We start from the raw sequence: 23,793 nt of genomic DNA, 5'->3' as shown, positions 1-23,793 counted from the left end.
ATTTATCAGGATGAGCAAAAAGTTTCAGCAGTGGCACAGAAAAACCATCTATGCTCATTTACCAAGGTTGCTTTCCTCAGGACTTTTCCCCAATTTATTAACAATGTAGTAAGATGACACTGGTTGCACTTTTGTCTTTCCAAAATACACTTCCCTAAAGAATTCAGTTGTGAATTGATTAAATTATATGTTTAAATAAATCTAAGAAAAAATAGTTCTGTTTATGAAGAAATTGGTCACTTTCCTACCTTAAAAACCCATTATATGTCTTTTAAGGTATATGTTTAGTGACAAAAGCAGAGGCTGTTTTCTACTTGTAAGAGGTGATAACTAGCCAAGGGTAGTGGGTCTTGCCTCCAATCCTAGAATTTGGCGCTGAGGCAGGAGAATCTCAAGTTTGAGACCAGCCCAGGCTACATAGCAAGTTCAAAGTTGGCTGGAGTACATAGTGTAAGACTTATCTCAAAAATGTGTTCAGAAAGGAAGCAATAACTCACAACTTAGTGAATTCAATAGAATAAAGCTGCTCTCTGCATCTTATTCATTAAGAGTTTACTGTCCATCAGGCTCTGAAATAAGAAACACAGACTTGAAGCCAAAAGTGTTTTCATTGCTAAACAACCTTCAAGAAAAAGAGAGATGATTTTCTTGGTTTACATCCAGTGCTAGTAAAAGTGTTTTCAGCCATTAGATTTCCTAGTCCACAGCTCAGAAGCAGTGATTGGAAGAGGGAGAAGAACGTGGGAGAGGAGAAAGATCCAACAGGCTTGCACAGTGAAGACAAGACTAGTACAGATTTTTAAAAACACAGAAGCCTGAGGCCCTTTGGATTAAGACTCCTCACACAAAGTGTCATATGATGATTGTTGGTTGTATATGTTGTAAAAAATAAAAGTTTTGATTCCCCAAATGGTGACCGACTATAGCTGTCTACGGGGCTTCTACAGGAAGGGCCCAGAGGCACAACTCACTTGCTGGCGTGACCTTGAACTTCAAGCCCAAGTCCACACATTCCAAGTGATCTTACACCAGCTTCTTTTCCCCATGTCCCACCTAGTTCATGCTTAGCATTCTTCTAAGCAGAAGGTCCCTATGGTGCAACCTTTAACCTTTCATTATTATCTTGGATGCTAATTCTTTTTTGACTAAATTTCTTAAGCTATCAAGGTAGAACCATATCTAGTAAACAAAATTGTCAGATTTCAGTGCCTGTAGAATTGTCTGTTTCCTTTGTGCTAGATGGAATAGTAGGGCTTTTTTGTATATAATTATAAACATAGGGTATAGTATGCTACTTTAATACATGCATACTGTGTATAATGATCAGATCAGGGTAATCTGTCACCTTGAACAGTTATCATTTCCTTGTGTCAAGAATTTTTGGGCTAGGGATGTAGTTCAACAGTATAGACCTGCCTGGCAGGAATGAGGCCCTGAGTACAATTCCCAGTACTGGGGAAGATAAAAAGAACATTCAAGATTCTCTCTATCAGTTATTTAGAAATACATAATTGTCAGTTACCATACCGTGCTCTAGAACATTAGAAGTTATTCCTGCTATCCCACTGTACCCCATACCTAGTAGCCACCTCTCGGTACTCCCTCTCCTCCCCCAGTCTCTGGTAGCCACTGCTTTCCCTTTCCATGGGATCAATTTGTTTAGCCTCCACATAGAAGCAAGAATATGCAGGGTTTGTCTTTCTATGCCCACCTTAATTCATTCAACACACTATCCTGGAGACTGAAGATCAGTGTAAATTGTGATTTGTGCAATTGATTTTTAACTGGTACATATTATCATACAGAATAATAACATTTGTGATGACATGAATACATGCATATATTTCAATTATTTTCATCTGTTACTCCCCTTCCATTCCCTCCTCTCCTAATCCCTTTCCCTATCACTAGAAGACTATCTTCTTGTTTCCTGTACTCTCTCTTGTTTTGTACTTATTTTCAGATTTCCTTTATAAAAGAAAGCATGCAATTTTTTACCTGAGACTGGGTTATTTCACTTACATGGTCTCCAGTTCTAACCATTTTCCTACAAATGACATGATTTCATTCTTTACCACATTTTCTTTGTCAATCTGTTGATGGACATCTAGGCTGTTTCCACAGCTTAGCTATTGTGAAGGTACAGTAAGATGCTCTCTTCTGAGTTGGTTGCATATGTGATACAAACATCAGTGTTAGCATAAATCTGCATATAAAATGAAAAAATAAATTTTTTTGAGACAGGGTCTCCCTTTGTAATTCAGGCTGGCCCTAAACTTACTATGTGGCCCAGGCTGGTGTCAAACTCATGGTACTCCTGCCTCAGTCTCTGGGGTACTGAGATTATAAGCATGTGCCACCACATCTGGCTAAAATGAAACATTTAGATAAAGCTAAAAATCAGTGTGATCATCCACTGATACTATAGAAAGCAAGCACGTGTCACTCTTTTTTGCCTTTTTGAGAGAGCTGCTCTCTATGCAGTTCAAGCTGTCCTTGAGCTCACTTTGTATCCCAAAATTCATAAGGATCCTCCTGCTTCAGCCTCCCGAGTGCTGGGATTATAGGCATGTACCACCACACCCGGCTACTCTTGTTTAATGTATTTGGCACAAACCTCAGTGTTAGGTGAAAATAATTTTAAGTTCATCCCTTCTCCAGATTTCTAGCCAGTTCAGGTTCCTGATCCTCCCTTTTCCTAGACTCATTTGATTCCAGCTGAACTTCCTGTTGCACAGAGACTATGTCAGGTGTGAACTTCCTTTGCTCTCTGACCCAGGCCTTCCCACCCTCCTGCAGAGCTGGCCTCTCCCTTCTTTCGCTCTTCCAGCTTCCATTCAAAGCCAGCCACCTTCCTGAATCCCATCTCCATCTGACCCAAAAGTCTGCTCCCTCAATGATCTCTTTCCCATGAACCTTCAGCCAGGACCCTCGCTGCCTGTTCTCTTCCCACCTCACTTCCAAACCTGTTCCCCACTCATGTGCCTGTCGGTGTCTTCCTCCCCAGGCACCAGACCCAAGCACTAGCTAACAGTCAGTCTGGGTCCTTCTCTTCTTTGCTTGTTTCTGTTAGTTACCAAGCCCCACTGTCACTCCTTTGTCATTCCAGACTATCCCTGTCTCTCACCACTCCTGCCCATGTTTACCATTATCTACACAGCTGCCATGCTGGCTTACCTGTTGAGTCTGTGGTAGCTTTGGCCCCTTGACTGTATCACTCTCTTAAAAGCCTCCAGTGGCCCTGCGTTCCTTCCTAGCAGAGTATACCTTTGTAGTCTGCCTCCCTGGTCTCCACCATGCCAGTCATTCCCTCCCTGACACTGGAGCTTCCTTGCAGCTGTAGTGACCACAGTGTTTTCTCTCATGGCTTGTGCCTTAGATCTCCCTGCAACAGTCTTTCCTGATGCACACCCGTCTTTCTGCTCCACAAGCCTCAGCACTTCCATGGGGTGAGGGCTCGGTTCAGGGGTGGTATCTCCTGTCTGATGCTGGAGCAGCCCCGCTCCCAACAGCTTCCCTCAAACTCTGAAAATGCTTAGTGGAGCATTTCACACAGTATTTACCAGGAGAAACCTACCATAAACTTCCTAAACCCATTCCCTTTTCTATCTTTGTATATATCATCACTAAATAGTATTTATGAATGAATAAAAAATGCTTAATGAATGGAATTACTATTTGTTTTTGTGATCTCAGAGGAAATATAAACTACCAAAGGCTACAAACAGTCCAGTCACAGAGGTCACAGAGGCCCCAAAAAAGTACATGTGCTTGAGTGTATGTATTGTAGGATATAAAAAGTCAAAAGGACATCCAGTTAATTCTGTTATATAAAAAGTGTTATAAGCTTTCTGCAAGGCCTATTTCTAGGACAGTTTCTTAGGAGCTATATAAGCTTTTCCAAACAATTTTTGAAAAGAGCCCCAAGTAATGCAAGATGCTTTTATAAAAAGCTATCCAAGAATGAAATGCATATGTAACAATTCCTAATGATTGCTCTTTAGAGATACATATGCATCCTTTAGAGAACATGAAGCCTGTACAGATAGTTAAAACCTTTCTTTAGCAGTGTAATATAAAGAAATGTCCATGCTCTTCAAAATGTTCCATTTTCCACTGTCCTCAAGAAAGAGAGAAAGGAAATGGGTTGTTTGTCAGTGGTCACTGCTGTTCTCCAGAAGCCTTTTGTGTTAACAAAAGAGCACCTACTGCTTTTGCTCTCCCAGTGTAACTTATAGACACCTAATAAGAGATAAGCTGGCAAGTACAAAATAATTCTCGGGACTTGTTCTATACCATTTTCATGCATCTGATGCTGAGATCTGGCATTTGGGCTGATGAATGTCCCAAAGACGTTTTCTAAGGGTAATGTCACTATTCTATAGTGATTCACGGTTACTTTTTACCTGAGTTGGTGCTGTCTACTTCACATTCCCATCAGCATGAAGCAGGATTGCATCTTTCACAGGTTTTATTCGAGAACAGAGACAACCAGAAGGACCTCTCAGCATCTAGCTCTTGGGCTCTGCTCTAGCAACTCTAGAAAATGTTTTCAGCTTACAGACTCTGAATATCCATCATAGCACTCCAGAAACAACAGTGTCTACATTCCTGACCCTTTCCCATAAAAGACAGAGTTAGGGTTATGTCCTACTTTTCAAAATCCACATAAAATTTTTACTCAAGCTTACTTGACAGCAACCATAGTCACAAGCACATATGTACTTGGAATGAAACCTGGTTCATCCAGCACAGAATTATATAGACATTTTGGCCAGTGACAGTATTTTAAACTCTAAAATGCTATATTTCACCGATTTTTAATATGTATATTTTACTTACATTTTAACATTTGTGAAAGTGGAATATATTTTACAATCAATGGTGTGTTGTAGACTTGGCAGTTTTTCTAAATGGTACGTTACATTTGTGACATCTTAAATTTGCAAAAAATATATATTATGAATATCTTAAAGTTATTTACTTGGTTTCTGAGACCTAGTTAATACATTAATATAGCAACTATAAAAAGTCACAGCCTTACCTGCAAATTTCATTATTTGCAATACTTTTTTTGGTAGATACTGATATTAGAATAAAGTCATCACACTGTAATTTAAATTCTTATTTTACTGTTTTCTTTCATATATACATATATGTGAAATTATCTTAAGGGGTTTAGGCATGTGGCTTAGTGATAGAACTCTTGCCTAGCATGTGAGAGGATTTGAGTTTACTTTCCAGCGTAATGGGAGGAAAAACCAAAACAATAGGAAAGTATCTTAAATAATTCTAATTTTATACAAGTCAGTGGCTTCCTTATAAATTCTACTGCATTTTCAGCCAATATTTGCTCAGAAATCGAAATAGTGATAATATTCAGAGTTTTTCTCATTTCTTAGTGTTTAGGGTTTGAATTCATTGTCTCTCTATTCTAGCAATATTTTTTTATGTGAGTTAAGCTAGAATAGATTTTCTTCCCTATGCATAAAAATTTGTTGAAAATTTAGCATTGTTAGACCTTTCCTCTTCAGGGATTCCTTTCTTTCCTAGGGAAAAAAGATTGAATACAATAAAACCTTTATGAGGTGGACTGACCAGTGAATAATTACTGTACTCAAATAAGGTTTCTAATTAAATATAGTTTCTGTGGTTTCTAAAATATGTTCATTTCTCTTTGCTAACACAGTACATACCAAATGTTTGAAAGAAACTGTTCCTTTTTGGTAAGTCGTTTATGACCACTGTCACTTTTCCATCTATGACCCACCGTGGTCACAAAGATAGATCATCTGACAGAATTCTTATGGTGTTGAGGCAACCTTGATATTGCATCTTATCTTGTTCAGGTCGTAGTACTCAGAAATGCCAGAATGCTATAATGAAGAAGCTGCTTGTACTTGTGGAAACTCACCTGAAAATTCCACTGTAAAAACTGTATCAACAATAACTTGCAGAATATTGTTTTATCATAGCTTCTAAAACAAAAAGGAAATGAAGCTCTGAAAAATTTTGAACTGTGTGTTGTGCCACTCAGCCATAGTTCTAAAAGTAGCTGTGCTCATGTATCTGTGCTTTAATATGAAACAATCTCCTCATCTGTGTGCTTTCCCTCTCCCCGCTTTTTCTTTTTTATTTTCCAGGTCCATACATTCCGAGGGCCACACTGGTGTGAATACTGTGCCAACTTCATGTGGGGTCTCATCGCTCAGGGAGTGAAATGTGCAGGTAAGAGCACTTCCTTCCTCCCTGGATTGAGTCAATTATGGGGGAATGAGGCGTAAGGTGTTAAGGAGATTTACTGTGGGGAACATAAACAGTAGATTAGCTCCTGGTCTGCTCTACCACACATGCAGGCAGCCACTGCTCAGGCAGCTGCTTTGGACATTGATATTTTAGCTGCCCTTACCCTTCTCGCGATGGACAGAAGACTCAGGCTCTGGTTCTAGTCCACTGAAAAGAGAAAAGTCAGCTTGTTTAAAAGACCTGACAAAAGGAGATAAAAGTAAGGCAGTTATATTTAATACTCGCCTTTGATGTTGCAGTAACTAAATTTATAAAAATGACTTTTTAAAAAAGCAGTATACCAGGACCTATGATTGTTGCCTTGGCAACTGAATTTTAAGGATAAGTTGTTAAACTGGATTGTCCTTACAAAATTTTTGTGAAAGCAAAGCTTTAAAAAAAAATCTGAGTTTATCTTCAAAGATGGTTACCAAATTCTGAAAAAACCACTTAGTCACTAATATTTTCTTGGTGACATTTTGAAATCTTGGATATTCCAAATCCTTTCTGTAAAATATGACCACAGTATTGTAGATTTACATTTAGAAAGTTTAAGATCTACATATAAAGAAATATCCAGTGTGCAAGCACATTTTTAAGACTGCTGAAATCTGTGTTTGCCATTTTAATTAGCCACCATACATGAAATATTTTTGGTCTAATATGTCACACACAATCCAAGGATTTATTGAAATACTTTGAAATGAAGTAATTACTTCCATCACATGAAATCCATTTGTGAGGTATAAATGAAAAACATGGCTCACACTTAAATGAAAATATTTGTTACAATAGAGGACAACATTTCCATTAACTCTCCTCAAAATCCTCCCCCTTGTTTAAGCACAGTTATCCCATCATTCTTGCCACTTTGGGAAGCAGTTCTGGAATTCCTCTTTCGTGACTGTCTTTAATAACATATGATAAAGGCAAATCTCTGCCATTTAATTTATAAAACTAAAGTGCCTTCTTATGTGTGTTTTAGCATACAGCTTTACACTATAAAAATATACTGAGTAAATTAATTCAAATGGTAACTGTAGTAACTGTCACTGTATCACTGTATATCCTCATCTCTTGTGGCATGGTTTTGGAGTATTTTTATTGTCCATTATGTGCAGAAATTTCTGAGGTCTGGTTTCACATATTCCAAATTGGATTTTCTTTGAACAGCAAAGTATAATGTACATTGCATGAGAACATTACAAGTTACTCTTCTTTCAGTTATTATTCCCTGAGCATCAGCAAAGCATAATGAGGATCTAGGCATATATCATTATCCAGGCATGTGCAAGAACTTCCCTGTCCCGAGATGTGGCTTCAGAATGCCACAGTGTGAACCTTGAACTCTGTGGAGGTGTCTAGCAGAGAGAGCCAAGGCTCAGGCTACAGTCTCAGAGGCTGCAGGAAAACCTTACTGTTACAGCAGAGTTATACAGAGTCAGAATGAGAAGCCATCATTAAGAGGCTGTGGTTGTGCCTTTGAACTGGAGGAGAGGAACAATGTGGAAAGGAAAGTTTTTGAGAAGTGGTGGTAGTTAGTCTGCATCATGGCTTTTTAAAGGCAACTAGAGTACTGTTCCAAAGCAAAAATTGCCTGCTCGAGGAATGAGGGTCTCGGTCATGCTGGATTGCCTTTTGGAGTCATCCTTGACCCGCAGACACTTTCTTAAGCATTTTATAATTGTCACTAACTTACCAGCTTTTACCAGAGTAATGATGTGTATCATTTACCTTTTGTGAGAATGAAGGCTATCAGCAGAGAACAGGTACAACATGTACAGATAATCGGTGGTAATATGCCACAGTCTAGAATCACATTTGAAAGAAATGTTTTGGAACATCTATTAGAATATAAAGAAGAGAAAGAAAATGATTCACCACCACCACCCCCGCCACAGCCCTACAGCCACCCACATGCATCGCCTCCGCGCCTTACTGTGAATAAGGACAGGAATTGAAAGAAAAGGCCTTGAGCAAGATTTTTCATTTTATTGTTTTATCTTGTCCTTAAAAGCATAATGTTCCGTGGGATTTGAACCATATTCATGTGCAATATAAGCATATGTCAGTTCCTTTTTAAAAATACAGAGGGTTGGGGTTGGAATTCAAATAGTTCTGTTTTCTTTGACAGCAAATTACATTTGGATGGACAGTGGGACTCTTAGATCTAAAGTAACTGAGACTCATCTGGCTTTTGGGCCATATGCATTATCTAAGACAAGGCAGAAAATTGAAAACTTAAAGAGAACATATACTTACTATGGTAGACTGAATAATGGTCCCCAAAGATGTTTACTTCCCAGTCCCTGGAACTTGCGAATATATTACTTTTCAGGGCACTAGGAACTTGCAAATGATTAAATTAAGGATATCAAGATGGGAAGATGACCCTGGATTGGAGTGTGTCCAGTGTGATCACATTGGGTGATGGTTCACATAAGAGGGAGGCAGAGAATGAGAATCACAGGAAGATGGTACGGGGACAGAGACAGAGGTCTGAGAACAGTGAAGATGCTGTGCTGAGGTCTCCGAAGGCACAGGAAAGGCTGAGCCTTCTAGGTGAGCCTTCTATGAGCCTTCCAGGTGACCTCTAGGAGCTGGAAAAGACAAAGACACAAGACACAGATGCCCTCTCCAGAGCCTTTGGGAGGAACTTGCCCTGCTGATACCTTAATTGTAGTTCCTTTAATACATGTTGTTTTAAGCCACTGAGTTTGTGCTAATTCGTTACAGCAGCTTTACAAAGCTAATACACTGGTAGGAGTGAACATTAAAGACATTATTTCCAAAGTGAAATGGCAGGCTTATTGTTCATTCAAAAAGAGATGTGTTTATCTATTTTTGATCCATAAGAAAGCTTGCTTTGTTCTTGGACTTTTTTTTTTTTTTTTTCCAGAACCCACCCAGGCAAAAGAGAGCTTTCAGGAATTTTTAATGGAGCATTGGCCAAAAGCAGCAATTTTATATCCCACCCACACTGGTGTTCTCTCCCCAACCCACTCCTCTTTCTCAGTTGGATGGTGTTCAACCCACCAGGCCAGCAAAGTTGCTGTAAAAATCAGCTAATACTGAAACAGGCAAATGTGATCTCCTCAGGCCTGAAATCTTTAGTGTTGCAGCTGCACACACTATAGCCAGCCATGACGGTAAAGGGGACAGAGGGACGGTCCTGAGAATGCTAAGCATGGCACCGTACGGACTTTCCAAACCCCAGCAGCACCAGGTGATATAGGAGGCATTAAACCACCAGCTGCCAAAGCCTCCCTTCCTCTGCTTCCTCCAACGTGAGTGAAATAACGTCACATGGGATCATCTAAGTGCAGATGAGGAGTGATTCTCCTCTTGCTAAAGTGTTTATGACCCAAGTGGGGAGCCTTGAGAACCTAAGGTTCAAAGGATATTCCTTCAGACCAGTCTGTCATCGTTAGGTTTTCTTTATGAAAGTGATCTAATAGGTTAAATTAAGCTATTATATAACCACTGCATTTGTCAAACATCCCTCCCCAGAAAAGAAGGCCACTATTCCACCAGCATTCCTAAACTTTTTTTTTTATCAGACTATTTTAAGGATTTAAGGATAATTATTTTAAAATAAATATTTCAATTTAATATTGATTATTTATTAAGGTAACTTCTTACTTTTAGCCTGTCATTTTCATTGCCACCCCCAAGCAGAGATGGCAGCAGTTTCTTCCTGATAACAAAGTATTATGTCAAATATATGAGCACCTTTAGGTGGAAGGAAAGAGGAAGTAATATCTTTTATTACTGCTTTGATTGTACCTAGAAATTGTGGTGGTTTAAGTCGGCAAAAATTTGAAGACACTGAAGTTTTACATAGCTCCTTTTAGTCGATAGGCAATATTTGTGTAAAGATTCCAAGGAATAAGGTATTCTTCTTAATGTTGTGTAATGAAAATTACTTAAGTGCGTATTAAAGTATGAGATATTCTCCTTTTTATGTGTAGAAGAGCAACATATACATTCAAGAATAAAACTTATTGGCTGGAAGTATAGCTCAGTGATTGACCACATAGCTGGAAAAAAAAGCTGGCTCACTCACAAAAAAGAATGAATAGGGGCTGGGAATTTAGCTCAGTGGCTCACGTACTTGCCTGGTAAGCACAAGGTCATGAGTTCTATCCCTGGTACCATAAATTATTTTGTTTTCCTTTCAAACATGTTACCATAATTATATTATCCCTTAATTCTGTCAGTAGAATGAGAATAATAGCAACCATTCACTTAAAAAGAAAAGTCTCTATGCTTTTTAGATATATACCATCCAGGTGTTTTAGGAAATCAAGCATCAGAAAAACCTGTGGTAACCTAATATTAGTAGCCTATGTAATAGGAATATATTAAGAAAATACAATATGTGATTTGAATTTTTATTCCTTTCATATATTTATTCTCTACTTGCTAACTTGAGAAATTGGGAAGGAGAAATGCAGTTTAATAGTAACATAAAAATGACCTACCAAGCCAAGAGAAGGCAACAAATGAAATCTTCTATAGACTTTCTCCCCCATTTATAGTGTAGACCTTTCTAGAAGAAATTGAACCATATAAGAGTTATATTACTTTAATAAATAAGTATGAAAACCAAATAAAGTCTTAATGGCAAGCTGAAGCATTGATATACTGTGAGTCCTGGAGGCAGCAATTTTCAGGGTGAGCTTAAGGCTGGTATATTGCCCTGTGAAGTTAAGGGTATAAAAAAGTACTTTATTTTAATATTTTTGCCCTATCTTATGGTCTTCTAAAGGACTTTATATACAATCCAGCCAAAAGTCTGGCCTTTGATATTTATTGCTAAAATTTGAATCTATTTTTCTACAATTTTACATTCAAATAAAAGCATGTTAGTTTAAAAAACATTTTCCTTTCCCTAAATACCTAAATCTGAGCTCAGTCACCACTTTATTGAGTGTTTACTGAGTCACAAACAAGTTTAGGAGCTTGCTAATCTTTAATATGGGAATGAGCCCTCACATTCAAAGGAAAAAATATCAGATCTTTAATTCCATTCAAGTGTTTTGGTATTATATAGATACATCAAATTTTTACTGTCTAGCTTGCTACTGGATTTCCACCTCGGATTTATATATAGGGAAGGAATGTGACAAAAATATGTAATGATTAGGTATGATCACTGCTTTTTTTCCCAAAGAGAATGACTTTTATTAGTACATTTCAGGTATGCATAATGATTATATTCATCATAGGGAATTTGTACCAGTACATGATATAACTTAATTGTTGTTGTTGTTGTTGCTGTTGTTTTGAAACAGTCTCTTTATTCAGTTCAGGCTGGCCTTGAACTTACTGTGTAGCCCAGGCAGACCTTGAACTCACAGCAATCTTCCAGCCTCAGACTCCCAGTGCTGGGCTCACAGGTGTGCTCCATTCCTGACTAGGCTGCTGCTTTTTAATAGTCCTACCAGAGAGATAGATCTAAAATTCATTTGGTAAGATATAGCAGTTTTTAAAGTATGTATAATTCTTCATAATAATGGGGACAATACACATTATCAAATATGAGTTTTCAAACAGCAAATTCATCTTCAATAGTGAAGCAAATCATTGAGAGCACATTGTGTACTGCTCTTGAAAAGGACTGCATATGACTCAGTGGGGAGAGCGCAGGCTAGGCATCAGCAGCCCAAGGTTAAAATCTCAGTTCTGTCACTTGTCTGGTCAGATAACTCAAGTCATTTAGCCATTCCACCACACTGTCTGCATCTGCGAAATAAGTTGTTTTCCAACCTCATTGTGATCTGTATGTCCACACTTAAATTCTGAGGCACATCTACATTATTATTAAATTATGACACTTTACTGAATTTTACCCTTTTAAAACAAAATGTGAATTCTTCCAGTTGTGGACAAGATAAAAAGAAATTTCTTTTACCTTGTTCTAGAAATTATAACATCTAACAGCACAAAAAAATTTAAAATTTAGAAATTGTAACAAAAGAGCCTGAACAAAGTATTTGTGTTAACTATGAAAAGATTCTGAGAGTTGGGAAGAAGAATGTGCTCATGGGGACCTCAGGATCTGAGGAACAATCCAGCAGCAAGTTCCCTGGTGGTGTGTGTTTGTATCCAGTGTGTCCGTGTCTGGGCACTGCAGATGCCCATGACCTATAAATGCCAACAGTTGGGGAAACAGAAAAGTCAGCTTTTCTCACAAGTGCAGCGGGAAAAGCGTAGCTCCACACTGTGGAAACCTTCTAACTGTACCTACTGTTCTAACCGTACCTGCTATTCTCCATGGAAACACCAAGGCAAAAACCACATTGCTGCCTCTCCGCAGTGAGTGCTACAGCAAGCTGCATAGTCACAGCCGTATTTTCCAGTCCCGCACTACAGTGGCAGAGGTGCACACTTGCAGATCTAAGGAGACAACCCTGGCCTCCACCACTACCTTACAGTAATATAGTACCACCCATCTTTGGTTGAGTGTGTGAGTGGCCCCCTGACTTTTACTCATACCCTAAATAGAGTGGGACTCTAATAGACTAGCAGCACCATCTCACCCCAAATCTGTCTGTGGAATTCTGTCTTCATCCCTGATTTGCAGAAATGAGGTGGTTGAGACCATAATCAGAGTTCTGGCTTCCGTGCCCACCCTCCAGTTCATTGCAAAACAGTACTTATCCCCAACTGAGTTTGTAGGCCCATCCTGACATCCATCCTGCCTGTCATAAGTGACGCCCCATCAAGAAAGTGAAGTCGAATCCACCATTTGGATATCAAAAGTGAGGCAGGGAAAATAGCATTACAAGAGTTTTACAAACTAGTTGATGCTGGAATTGCAAGGTACAATGGTCCACATTCTAAATCTAAAGTTGACTGCCTTCTGAAATTGAAGATTTTAATTGGAACCATATTCTTAACCACTCAGAATTTCCAGTATACAGATTGGAACTGTTTATTGTAACAAGAACCAGGAAAATCTCAACAATCGACAGATCCAAATAGTGAGATGACACAGACATTGAAATTGTCAGACAAGAAAAGCAGCTATAATAAAAGTGCTTCAGTGAGCAATTAGGAACACTCTGCAAACACACAATACAGAGCCAGAGGAAATTTTGGAACTGAGACATAAAGTAACTGAAATGGACTCACTGGATGATGGGCTGAGTCAAATGAAGATGACAGGGTGAATCTGTAAACTTGAAGATGGATCATTAAAAATTACGTAGTTCAAGATGGGCGAAATGGTATATACTTGTAATTCCAGTTACTCAGGAGACTCAGGTAAAATGACATGTTTGATGTCACGTTGGGTAAACTCTTGTTTCAAAAATAAAATTTAAAAAGGCTGGGAATGTACCTCAATGTTACACTGCCTGCCTGCGATGCATCAAGGCCCTGGGTTTGATTCCCAGTACCACAAAAAAAGAAAAAGACCCACTATAAACCACATATTTCCTACTTGGACTGGTTTTGGAAGAAGTCAGCATAAAGGATTTATGAACTTAAATTATTTTTTGAAGATGACATTTATTTTAGTTGTTTTATTCAGCTATAGTTTATCACTTTGCAGTCTAATTGAGCAAAAGTATTCCTCTTTATCCTTTCTAGAATTTCTTGAAATATTAACCAGAAAATGTTTGAGTTCTGGCATCATAGAAATTACAGCCTAGCGAAAATGCCAAGAAGTAACTTCGGTAGACTCCCTGTGAGATACATAAGGTGGACTCTACAGTCACCCACAGGCCTGAATGGGTAGATAACCTATCACTATACACTTAGTTTCCCCAGATATAAAATGGGACGACCTATGTCACAGAGTATTGAGAGTCTTAAGTGAAATAGTAAATGCAAAGCATTTGGAATAGTGCATAGGATTAATGAGTCCTCAGTAAATATTAGCTGATAGTCATGGTAACAAATAATAATTACAGCTATTCTGGGCTATTAGATGAATTGTAATCATATATAGAAAGGATTATGTATAAATATAAATAGGAGCAGCACAATTTTAAGATGACCCTGAATGCTCTTACCTATTGAAATACAGTTACAGCTCACATTAAAAATGTTATATTGTGTGCCTTTGGCCACACATTGACTTGTAATTGTTGTTACTTTTCTCTGTTGTGATGCTGGGATTGAACCCAGGACCTTGTGACTGCCAGGCAAGAACTTTACCACTGAACTACATCTCTAGCTCCTGAATGTAATTCTTATATAACAGAAATTGATTTAAAATTTGCAGTTTGTCTTTGTTTTATCCTATCATAGCAAAATACCACAGGCTGAGTAACAGAAATTTTTCTTACAGTTCTGAAGTCTGAGAAGACCTGATACAAGGTTGCCACATCCGGTATGCCCTCCTCACTACCCCTCGCAGGGTAGAAAGAAGGGCAAGAGAAGGTGCATGCTTTGTCTTCATTTGGCACAGCAGAGTGAGCCCCTTCTGCAAGCCTTTTCTGTGCTATCATTGATCCATTCACAAGGACAGAGCATTCATGACCTGAACACCATTGGACCACACCTGTCACACCGTTGCATAAATTTTGGAGAACACAAGAACCTTGTGGATAAGCCAGTAGTGCACACACTTATAGTCTCAGCACTTTGAGAGGCTGAAGGAGGAAGCTCACAAGCTGAAACCCAGTCTTTGCATCTTAGTGACTGAGTCGAACCTTGTGTCACAATAAAAGAGGGAGTGCTGGGGATGTATCTCAGTTCAAAGGCCCTGGGCTCAGTCTTCAGTATTGAAAGAAAAAAGGGATGAACTAGAATTCTGGCTTCCCAGAATGCTTTTTCCGAGAGGAAGAAAGCAAATACTGTTCTACCCCAAGAGAGCTGCTAAACACGAGTTCACTTTAAAACCTCATCCCAGCTGAAATGCCTTTTGCTTAACTAAACCCTCTGCAGTGCTCCCAACTGTGAAAATAATTGTGAATTTCTCCTTTTATTCTTCTCAGACTGTGGTTTGAATGTTCATAAGCAGTGTTCCAAGATGGTCCCCAATGACTGCAAGCCAGACTTGAAGCATGTGAAGAAAGTGTACAGCTGCGACCTCACGACGCTCGTGAAAGCGCACATCACTAAGCGGCCCATGGTGGTGGACATGTGCATCAGGGAGATTGAGTCGAGAGGTGAGGCACTGCCACGTGGGCTGTAGTGGTCTCCATTCCCGCCGCTGCAGTCTCAGCGCCTCTGAGGGGGCCTCTGTGCAGTACTGCTGTTGTCTCCAGTGATTTGAGGGAGATTAGTTTCAGGTGTTACATGATCTTAAAAGTCTGGAATGAATTAAAATAAACAGCTTGATTTAAAATATAGGATATATGCTGAATGCCAGGTATGAAGAGACATGCTTATAATCCCAGAATTAGCAAGGCTGAGGCAGGAGGATTGCCTCAAGTTCAAGGTCAGCCTGGGCTCCATAGTGAGTTCAAGACCAGCATGGTCTTGTGAGACCTTGTGTCAAAAAAACAAAACAGAAATTATGCTTTAAAAATATATTCATGGATTATGCTTCAGGCCTGCAAAAGTTGACATATAGAGACAGATTCATTTTTCAATTCTTCATCTTCAAGAAGCAAAGGTATAAATCTCCTATTAAAATTATCCAAGGCCAGAAACCAGAGCTGCACCCTAATTATTCTTTCCAACAGGGGAAAAACTGCTACGGCCTAGTAATACAGTTTATCTTGGTCCACTGTTATGTAAAAGAATTCATGTTGTAATTGGGGTGGTGAATTATTTCCTTTGAGACTTAACATCATTTGCTCTAATTAGATAACATGATGAGGCAAATTATAAATATGCAGGTGATGGTAGGTCAGAATTAAAGAACTGTGAATACATGATTTTATTTCAGCAAAAAAGTGTGAGAAGATTTCTAATTGTATATATTTATTATTTTCCTGACACATTAACTCCTCGGCCTGAAATATGGGGAGGAATTTAAATTTGAAGAGGAAGCATAATTCCCAGGAAGCTAATTCATTCTCATGCTAGCTGTTTATTTTTATGTCTTACAGGTCTTAATTCTGAAGGACTATACCGAGTATCAGGATTCAGTGACCTAATTGAAGATGTCAAGATGGCCTTTGATAGAGGTGTGTGATACATCACAGTCATTGCCTTAGAGTAGTCTTACTCTTTGCCCAAAGAATCAAATTCTTCTGAGGTTTTTTTCGCGTTATTTGTCTAGAAATCATTGGTGATTATTTTATCATCCCCTTCCCAAAAACGTTTCATATTTTTGTATTAGTTGTAAGCATTAAACCATCAGATTTCAGAGTAACAAAGAAGCCTAGAAAGTTTAAACTTGAACTCTATAGTTGGTCTGAATCGGTCTAGAAGCTAACAGATAAGGGGGCAGAAGGCTGTGGCCGAGGAGACGGAAGCTTACTTTTTTCTGAGGAAAGCCTTGCAAGGCCATCCTGCCTTTGTCACTCCTGCCTTCCTCCCTTGCCCTTCTCCAGGCTGTTAGCCTCACACACACACTGTTCCCCAGTGCCTCAGGCTTCCTCCTGAGCCCCTGCAGCTGCTGCACTGCCTTGTGTCTCCAGAAGGCGCACTGTGTCCTGGCTTGCCTGCCACTGTAGATGAGTCCCCAGGTGGACACTCACAGTGGAATTCGCAGTTCATTCTGAAAGGCTGAAGTATTTGCATTTTTTAAAAGGTTGAATTTTTTTTTTTTTTTTTTTTTTTGGTCTTTTTGAGACAGGTTTTCACTGTTTAGTTCAGGCTGGCCTCAAACTTATAGCAATTCTCCCATCTCAGACTCCTAACTGCTAGGATTGTGTGTGCACCATGCCTGGGTAGATATTTTTAAATGGACTTTACTTTTAGGTTCTCAAAAAATTAGAACAAAAAGTAAAGAACTGTCTCTCATAATCACAGGGCCCTTTACTAATACCTCAAATTGTGCTTTTATAGTGCTTTTATTATAAGTGGAGCCCAAAAGTCATACATTATTATTATTGAAGTCAATAGTTAACATTAGGGTGTGTTCCATTTACTGTTACAGGACAGTTTCATTACCATAAAAATCCCTTGTTCATCTCTTTCTTCCTTTCTCCACCCCTCCAATCCTTGGTAACCACAGGTCTCTTTACCATCTCTGTACTTTTACATTTTCCTGAGTATCTTAATTGTGATCATATGTTATGAAACCCTTTCAGGCTGATTTCTGTCACCAGCATGCATTTAAAAGTTCCTATATGCCTTTTCGTGGTTTGATTTTTCATTACTTTTTATTGCTGAATAAAATTTTGTTGTATGGATATACCATAATTAAAAAACATCTTGGCCACTACCAATTTTTTTGTCCATCATGAACAAAGCTTTTGTTGAACAAAGCTTCTGTAAACATTGTATACAGGTTTTTGCGTGGACCTAAATTTTTAACTCATTTGGGTAAATGTCTAGGGGAGCGTTACTGGGTTCTGTGATAAGACCATGTTTAAACGGATGCCTGGCATATCTTTAAAATCTAATCAGATACAAAAATGCCATGTATTAAACCAGTACTGTAAGTCCAGGCATTTACTTTTGTTTCTTTTAACATCTGTGATAGATGGTGAGAAAGCAGATATTTCTGTGAACATGTATGAAGATATCAACATTATCACTGGTGCACTTAAGCTGTACTTCAGGGATCTGCCAATTCCACTCATTACATATGAGGCCTACCCTAAGTTCATCGAGTCTGCCAGTAAGTATGGACGCCTGTGTCCCCACTACCCTGACCAACTCTTTCCACATGGCGATTACTTTCCTGCTTTTTCTGATCAGTATCTTGAATGCCGTTTTTAAATATTCAGCAGATGTAAAAATTACTATCAGATTGCTATAAAAGTTAGCATCGATCATTAACAATTCACAACTGGCAGTTGTAAGTTATACTTTAAGGACCACTATTTTAGATCAAAAAGTCATCTAATTCTACTTGAAATGAAAATGAGATAGAACAGAAATTCATTTGCAAGATTTTATTTATGCTACAAAAAGCATACCTGTAACTCACATTTCATCTTTTAAGGAAGGGAAATCTTAAACAGGTTGTAAGTGTTGCCGTTACTTTTTTAGCAAAGATAGGCTATTTCTGTCATTTTGCTTTTCTGTCTCTAGAGCCATATGTTGTCTTGATTTTTAAATAACAACATGACTTCCTTAGTAACACTGATTTGCTCTTTGACTTTGAAATTTCGTGAAGCACAAACTCTCTTTGTTCTGATCTTCATTTTCCCCTTAGAGCTTCCCTGGAGAATTTCTGTGGTTAGTTCCTTGGAGCCCTGATTTCTCACAGGTCAGCCTGAGCTCTCATGAAGAGAAGAGCCATGAGAATTACCCTCATTAAAACAGTTGGCAATCAGGAATAGTTCTGGGCCTCTTCCGTGGAGATTTAACTACTCTCAGTGCCCATCACAAACGCTGTCCCAGGGAGCTGACATGGCCTCCCCAGCATGATCATGAGATGGATACGCTCTGGGGGAAGCACCAGCCGTGTGTTCTGTCTCTGTCCTACCTTGTGTCACTTGGGAGTAAGACTGAGAGTTGGCTCCATGCTAACTCAGGGGCATACAGTCAGAGGACAGAACAGGGCTTCAACCCTGCACCACCCCGACCTGGCTAATATCCTCGGGCCCCACACTTCCAGACGACCTCATCTTCTTTCCCTGTACCCACCATAGTTGCTAGAGGAAAAATCACTTTTCATATTCTTCCACTTGCCATTGTTGGAGGACTTGGGTTTTTGGTTTTTTTGTGGGGGCGGGGGGTTTGTCTCTTCTTTTTTCGTTTTTATCAGTACCAGGGATCGAACTCACGACCGCACACTTGCAAGGCAGGCACTAATGCCACTGAGCTAAATCCCCAGCCCAAGGATTTGTTTCTGAAAGAGCTTTTCTGTCAGAAATTGCTAACCCCATTATCTCAGAGTGCTAGTGAAACCACATCACCAGAAAGGATCATTCCTAAATCAAAGTGGAAATGCTACCTTCTTAGAATTCCAGGCATTTCAATATGTAATTTCTATGACAGCACAAACCTTAGCTCACATCTGAGCATAACACAAATGTATACAGAGCATGTTTGCTAGTGGCAGCTTTAGGAAGCCTGTATCCTTGTCTGTGTCTTTTCCAGCAGCTGAGACACACAGACACAGCCATCTCTTAAACAGTTGGAAGGGAAGATGATGGATGTTAATCAGTATAGAGCAGTGATGGCAGACGTGTGGTACATGCACCACAGCGGGCTGTTTGTATCCTTAAAAGCCCTAAAAGGTTCACTATCACTGGTATAGAGCATATATGAGCTCTCTCACTGGTATTGAGCATGTATGGTGCATCCAGCTGGTTAAGTCACTTTCCATCCATGGCGTCACTTCAGAAAGAAGGCAGTGTTTCAGAGTGTGAATCGGCCAAAGTCACATCACTGGGGCAGTGGCCCTGACACTCAAAGTCACATCTGCCTCTTGGCAGAGCCTCTGCTCTTTCTGCTCTGCTCACTGCCTGGCTCACCTGATGGAACCAGGAAGAGATGTCCCCGAAGGGGCAAGGAAGGGAGGCAAGGTGCCCTTACAAATGAACAACAGTTACTCCTTAACTTTTTCCTCTCCCAGCCCTTAAAAACGCTCATGGCATTTATTAGCATCTTCTGCCAACAAAAGATTAGAGTTCATGTCAAAGCCGTCTTCTTCATATGCTGGTGGTGCTTGGCGCTAGCACCTCTCTTGGAGAGCTTCAGCATGAAAGCTGGAAGGAGAGGCCATCCCTCACACACAGAGATGGCCAGGCCTCCAGTCTCCAGAGTGCATGGCTCCCAGAGCCCTGTGAAGCCTGGGTCCGCCCACCCCTTCCTCTCCTCACTACAATGCTGAGGCCTTTCATGCACAGGCCAGGAGATAGGATTCCCTGCAGGGCCTGCTCAATAAGCCAACATTCCTGGATGCTTTTGGACCCTGATGAAAACCACACTTCTCCAGGGAGCTCCCAGTTAGAGCCGAGTTCAGGAAACCATCCTTCAGCGTGGTAGTCAGAGCTTTCTTCCTGGAGGATCTTAGAAAAGCCACATGACTCAGTGAGTGCACATCTCTGAGTGAGTCAGATAAATGCAAATAAAACCCAACATTCTTTGTCCCATACAACTTTGGACTTCCTGAAGAAAACCCTTGAAAGGAGAACTTGCTAGTTTTTCCTCTGCTTTGCCCTAGTCACCCTCTTTACTTAAATTTTTTTTCTTGAATTTGAGTTTCTTTTTACAGAATTAACCAAGACATGCATTAGACATCTTTATTAGGTCTTTATCCAGCTTCAGAGTGCTTATTTCCTGGCCCAACAGTGTCCACATTTTCCAGTTCCTCCCAGCCCCTTCTTAAATGCTTTCTGTTCTCTGGACCTCCAGCCACTGTCTCATATTCACGTCAACTGGGCCTCTTGGTGGCTTCTTTTTTTTTTTTTTTTTGGTATGACGATTGAACTCACTTATGCCGCTGAGCTAAATCCCCAGCCCCTTGGTGGCTTCTTTCTGTCAGTCCAGCTGGCTGCCCTAACCCTATGCCTGGCCTTCCTTTAGTGCAGGCACTCTTGTGTGTGTTCATTCTCCCATAGTACCCATGTCAGTTCATCACTTACATAAGAGGTACTCAATAAATATTTGTTGAATAAACCAATAATTTTATATTGAGAACCACAAACTCTTACATCTTTAGATATTCCAAGGGGCCATGTGGCTGGGCTGCCTCCTATTCTTTTTGAAATACAGCAGCTTGGTAGGGGCAGACATGTGGAACTGCCATAAAGCCCTGCTTGTGTACAACAGAAACTCGCCTGCCTTTGCCACCCTTCTTTTTGGTAGTGGTGTTAGCCTCAATGCTCACTTTGCTGTATTTGATGTCAAATGATAATGACCGTTTGTCTCTGAACACATTTCATTATCTCTTTCTGAGTGTTTTAGTTACTTTTTTCTCATTAATGAGACAAAATACCTGACTCCCAAAATTAGGGAGGGAAAAGTTTATTTAGTTTACAGTTTTTGGAAGTTTCAGCTGGCTCCAAGGCAAGACGGCATGGCTGAGGGGCAGCCATCCATGGCAGATGCAAGTGATAAGAGCAAAAGGGGGTTAAGCCTGTCTCCTTCCCTCCCATGTATTGTATGCCAGTTTCCCACCTCTGGGCAGGTGCAGCACTCATGCCACCAATCCCAGCACAATCCCAATCACAAATGCTAGATTCAGCCACCTCCGTGACTGCATGAGACTTGAAGGGCCACCCAAGTACAAACCATAACATTGAGTCTTAGTGTTATATTGTAGCTTTCTCAGAGCTAAAGAGTTGTGTTTTCCGAAAACTGGTAATGGGCCATACCGTGATAACTTGATTGTCGAACTGAATTCATTCCAATTTCGTGTTTGAACACCAAAAAGTTTAAGAACTAAACATTTTTCACACATGAAATAGTGGAAAACTGAATAATTGGTTCTGAGGCCCAAAAATTAATTACAAACTCATTCTTCCAGGAGTTTAACAATTTTCACAGTGGTTTTTTTCTTTTACTCTGTCGTGTTCTCAGTTTTTCTCTTAGCTTTATTGCTGATATCACTTACTTTCTTTGGCACCATGGTTCAAACATTAAAAGGAAAAGGGCACAGTGGTCTGCACATACTCACATGAGCACTATATGTTTTCTGGACAAGAGCAGTGCATAGACCAAAATGTCACCCCGTTGTGTCCATGGGTGACACAATACAGTGACACATGATTTACATCAAGCCAGTGTAGGCTTTTCCAAGTCAGATTTTGGTTTAACTGTTGTGAAAGTTACAAACACTGAGTAGATTTTTTTAAATCTACATGAAGCAGTGGAAAATTTGAGGATGGAGCCATTCCACAATCAAGATACCTCTTTATATAAAAGAAAAAGAGGAATGAATTCCAGGGAAGATGCTTATCAGTCAGTTTATTCAAAGCATTCTCGTGTCTTCTTTATTCATTCCCAAATTATATCTCCACCCCGGAAGAATACCCTCTCCCGAATACCAGATGAATCACAGTTTTTTCAGCTGTCTGACGCATGTCTCAAATGGAATTCACCACCAAACCCTCCTGCACCTGCAGTCTTTCCCTCTTCAGTTAATGGAGACCCCATATTCTAACTGCCTACCCCAAAACTTGCATCATTCTTTTCTTTCTCATGTGTCTGTCTTTGGGACATCTTGTGGACTCTACCTTGAAAACACAAAGAATCCTGCAGTTTCATAGCAGCTTCACTACCACCTGGTGCAATCGTTCACCGTCATTCTTCCCTAGGCTTTTGTTTTTCCAGTACTGGGCATTAAATCCAAAGCCCTCATTCTGAGCCATTTTTTATCTTTTGAGAAAAGTTTTCACCAACTGACTAAATTGCCAGACTGGGCTCAAACTTGGGATCCTGCTGCCTGGACCTCCCAGAATGCTGGGATTACAAGTATGCACCACCACAACCAGCATTCCCATTTTTGTAAGAATGGCTTAGAATGGTCTTTCTGCCTTTACTTTTGCACGTCTCTAGTCTTCGTTATGTATAGCAGCCAAAGTGGAGAGAACTGTGGAAGTGAAAGTCAGATCACGACACGTCTCTGTTCAGAAGCTTCCTGTTTCTCTGTAAAAGCTAAGTGCTTGGGTTCCCCCTCCCTGTTGCTGATCTGACCTTGGCATGCATGTGTTCCTTCTTGCCCACTGGCCTGTGGTCACACTGGGTCCCTGCTTTTCCTCAGATGTGACAGGCACACCTCAGGCAGGACTTAGAAGGCTGATTCTCTGCAGAACCTCTTTCCTCCAGATCTCCACATGGTTTATTCCTCCTTCACAGTCTCACTCAGAAACCACTTTCGTGTTGAGATCTCTCTGACCACAGTAAGACTACAGCTCCCTCTCGCGCATCTTGCCATAGCACCTGGCTCATTCTGATATCTACAAACTAGACATCTCCACGTTCATTGTTTACTGTCACCTGCCAGTACAAAGTAAGCTCCCATGAGCAAGGAATTATCTTTGCTAGAGACTTTTCACTTTCACCTTTGGTTGATTTGTCCCTGACTCTGTTATATCACCACAGAGTTGGTTTGTTTTATCAGTTTGAAAGCCTCATGTCTTTACCGTCACATTCTGATCAGCTGTAGCTTTCTCGGCACTTCAAGGCTGCTGTCCTGATTAAGATAGCAGCGTGGAGTGCTGTTGTACTTGCCCTGAAGTCCAATATTTAAAGGCAGCCCACCTTTCTGGCATTTTGGTAGAAGTAAGAGTATGCTGTGGTGAGCTTAAAAGAGCCCCAAATTCTAAAGATGTCCAGTGTTCCAGACTACAGACATTACTGATGAATGGAATGTGATCTGTGACCTCAAAGGAATGTGCTAGTTTTTCAGCTCTCACAGCAAAATTAAAATAAAGATGTTCTTCAGTGTTAACACCTTTGGAAGAGATACATTGATTTCAGGAATCCCACCCTTATCCAAAACATTTAGAATTGCCTCAAAGCCTGAAGTGCAGT

The 23,793-nt window shown here is 40.0% G+C and overlaps 1 protein-coding gene and 1 long non-coding RNA gene across 5 annotated transcripts in view; one reads left to right on the top strand and one right to left on the bottom strand.

Annotated features, from left to right (window-relative positions):
* Chn1 (chimerin 1) overlaps positions 1-23,793 on the top strand; it is a 187,412-nt gene that overhangs the window by 160,776 nt on the left and 2,843 nt on the right. For all 4 annotated transcript variants that reach the window (XM_063259331.1, XM_063259332.1, XM_063259333.1 and 1 more), the window contains 4 exons: positions 6,144-6,228; positions 15,237-15,410; positions 16,299-16,376; positions 17,843-17,980. In XM_063259331.1, coding sequence (XP_063115401.1) covers positions 6,144-6,228; positions 15,237-15,410; positions 16,299-16,376; positions 17,843-17,980 — 475 coding nt within the window. The remainder of the gene's footprint in view (positions 1-6,143; positions 6,229-15,236; positions 15,411-16,298; positions 16,377-17,842; positions 17,981-23,793) is intronic.
* The window catches only part of LOC134478315 (uncharacterized), a 34,305-nt gene continuing 25,782 nt past the window's right edge, over positions 15,271-23,793 (bottom strand). The window contains exon 2 of the long non-coding RNA XR_010050878.1: positions 15,271-15,554. This is a non-coding gene — a long non-coding RNA (uncharacterized LOC134478315). The remainder of the gene's footprint in view (positions 15,555-23,793) is intronic.

This window comes from Cavia porcellus, unplaced genomic scaffold (genome assembly GCF_034190915.1).
Source record: "Cavia porcellus strain 051 isolate PalLab524CR breed Dunkin Hartley unplaced genomic scaffold, mCavPor4.1 scaffold_12, whole genome shotgun sequence".
Taxonomy (NCBI): domain Eukaryota; kingdom Metazoa; phylum Chordata; class Mammalia; order Rodentia; family Caviidae; genus Cavia; species Cavia porcellus.
Note: the sequence above shows the minus strand (reverse complement) of the source record. Positions and strands in the feature narration are given on the sequence as shown.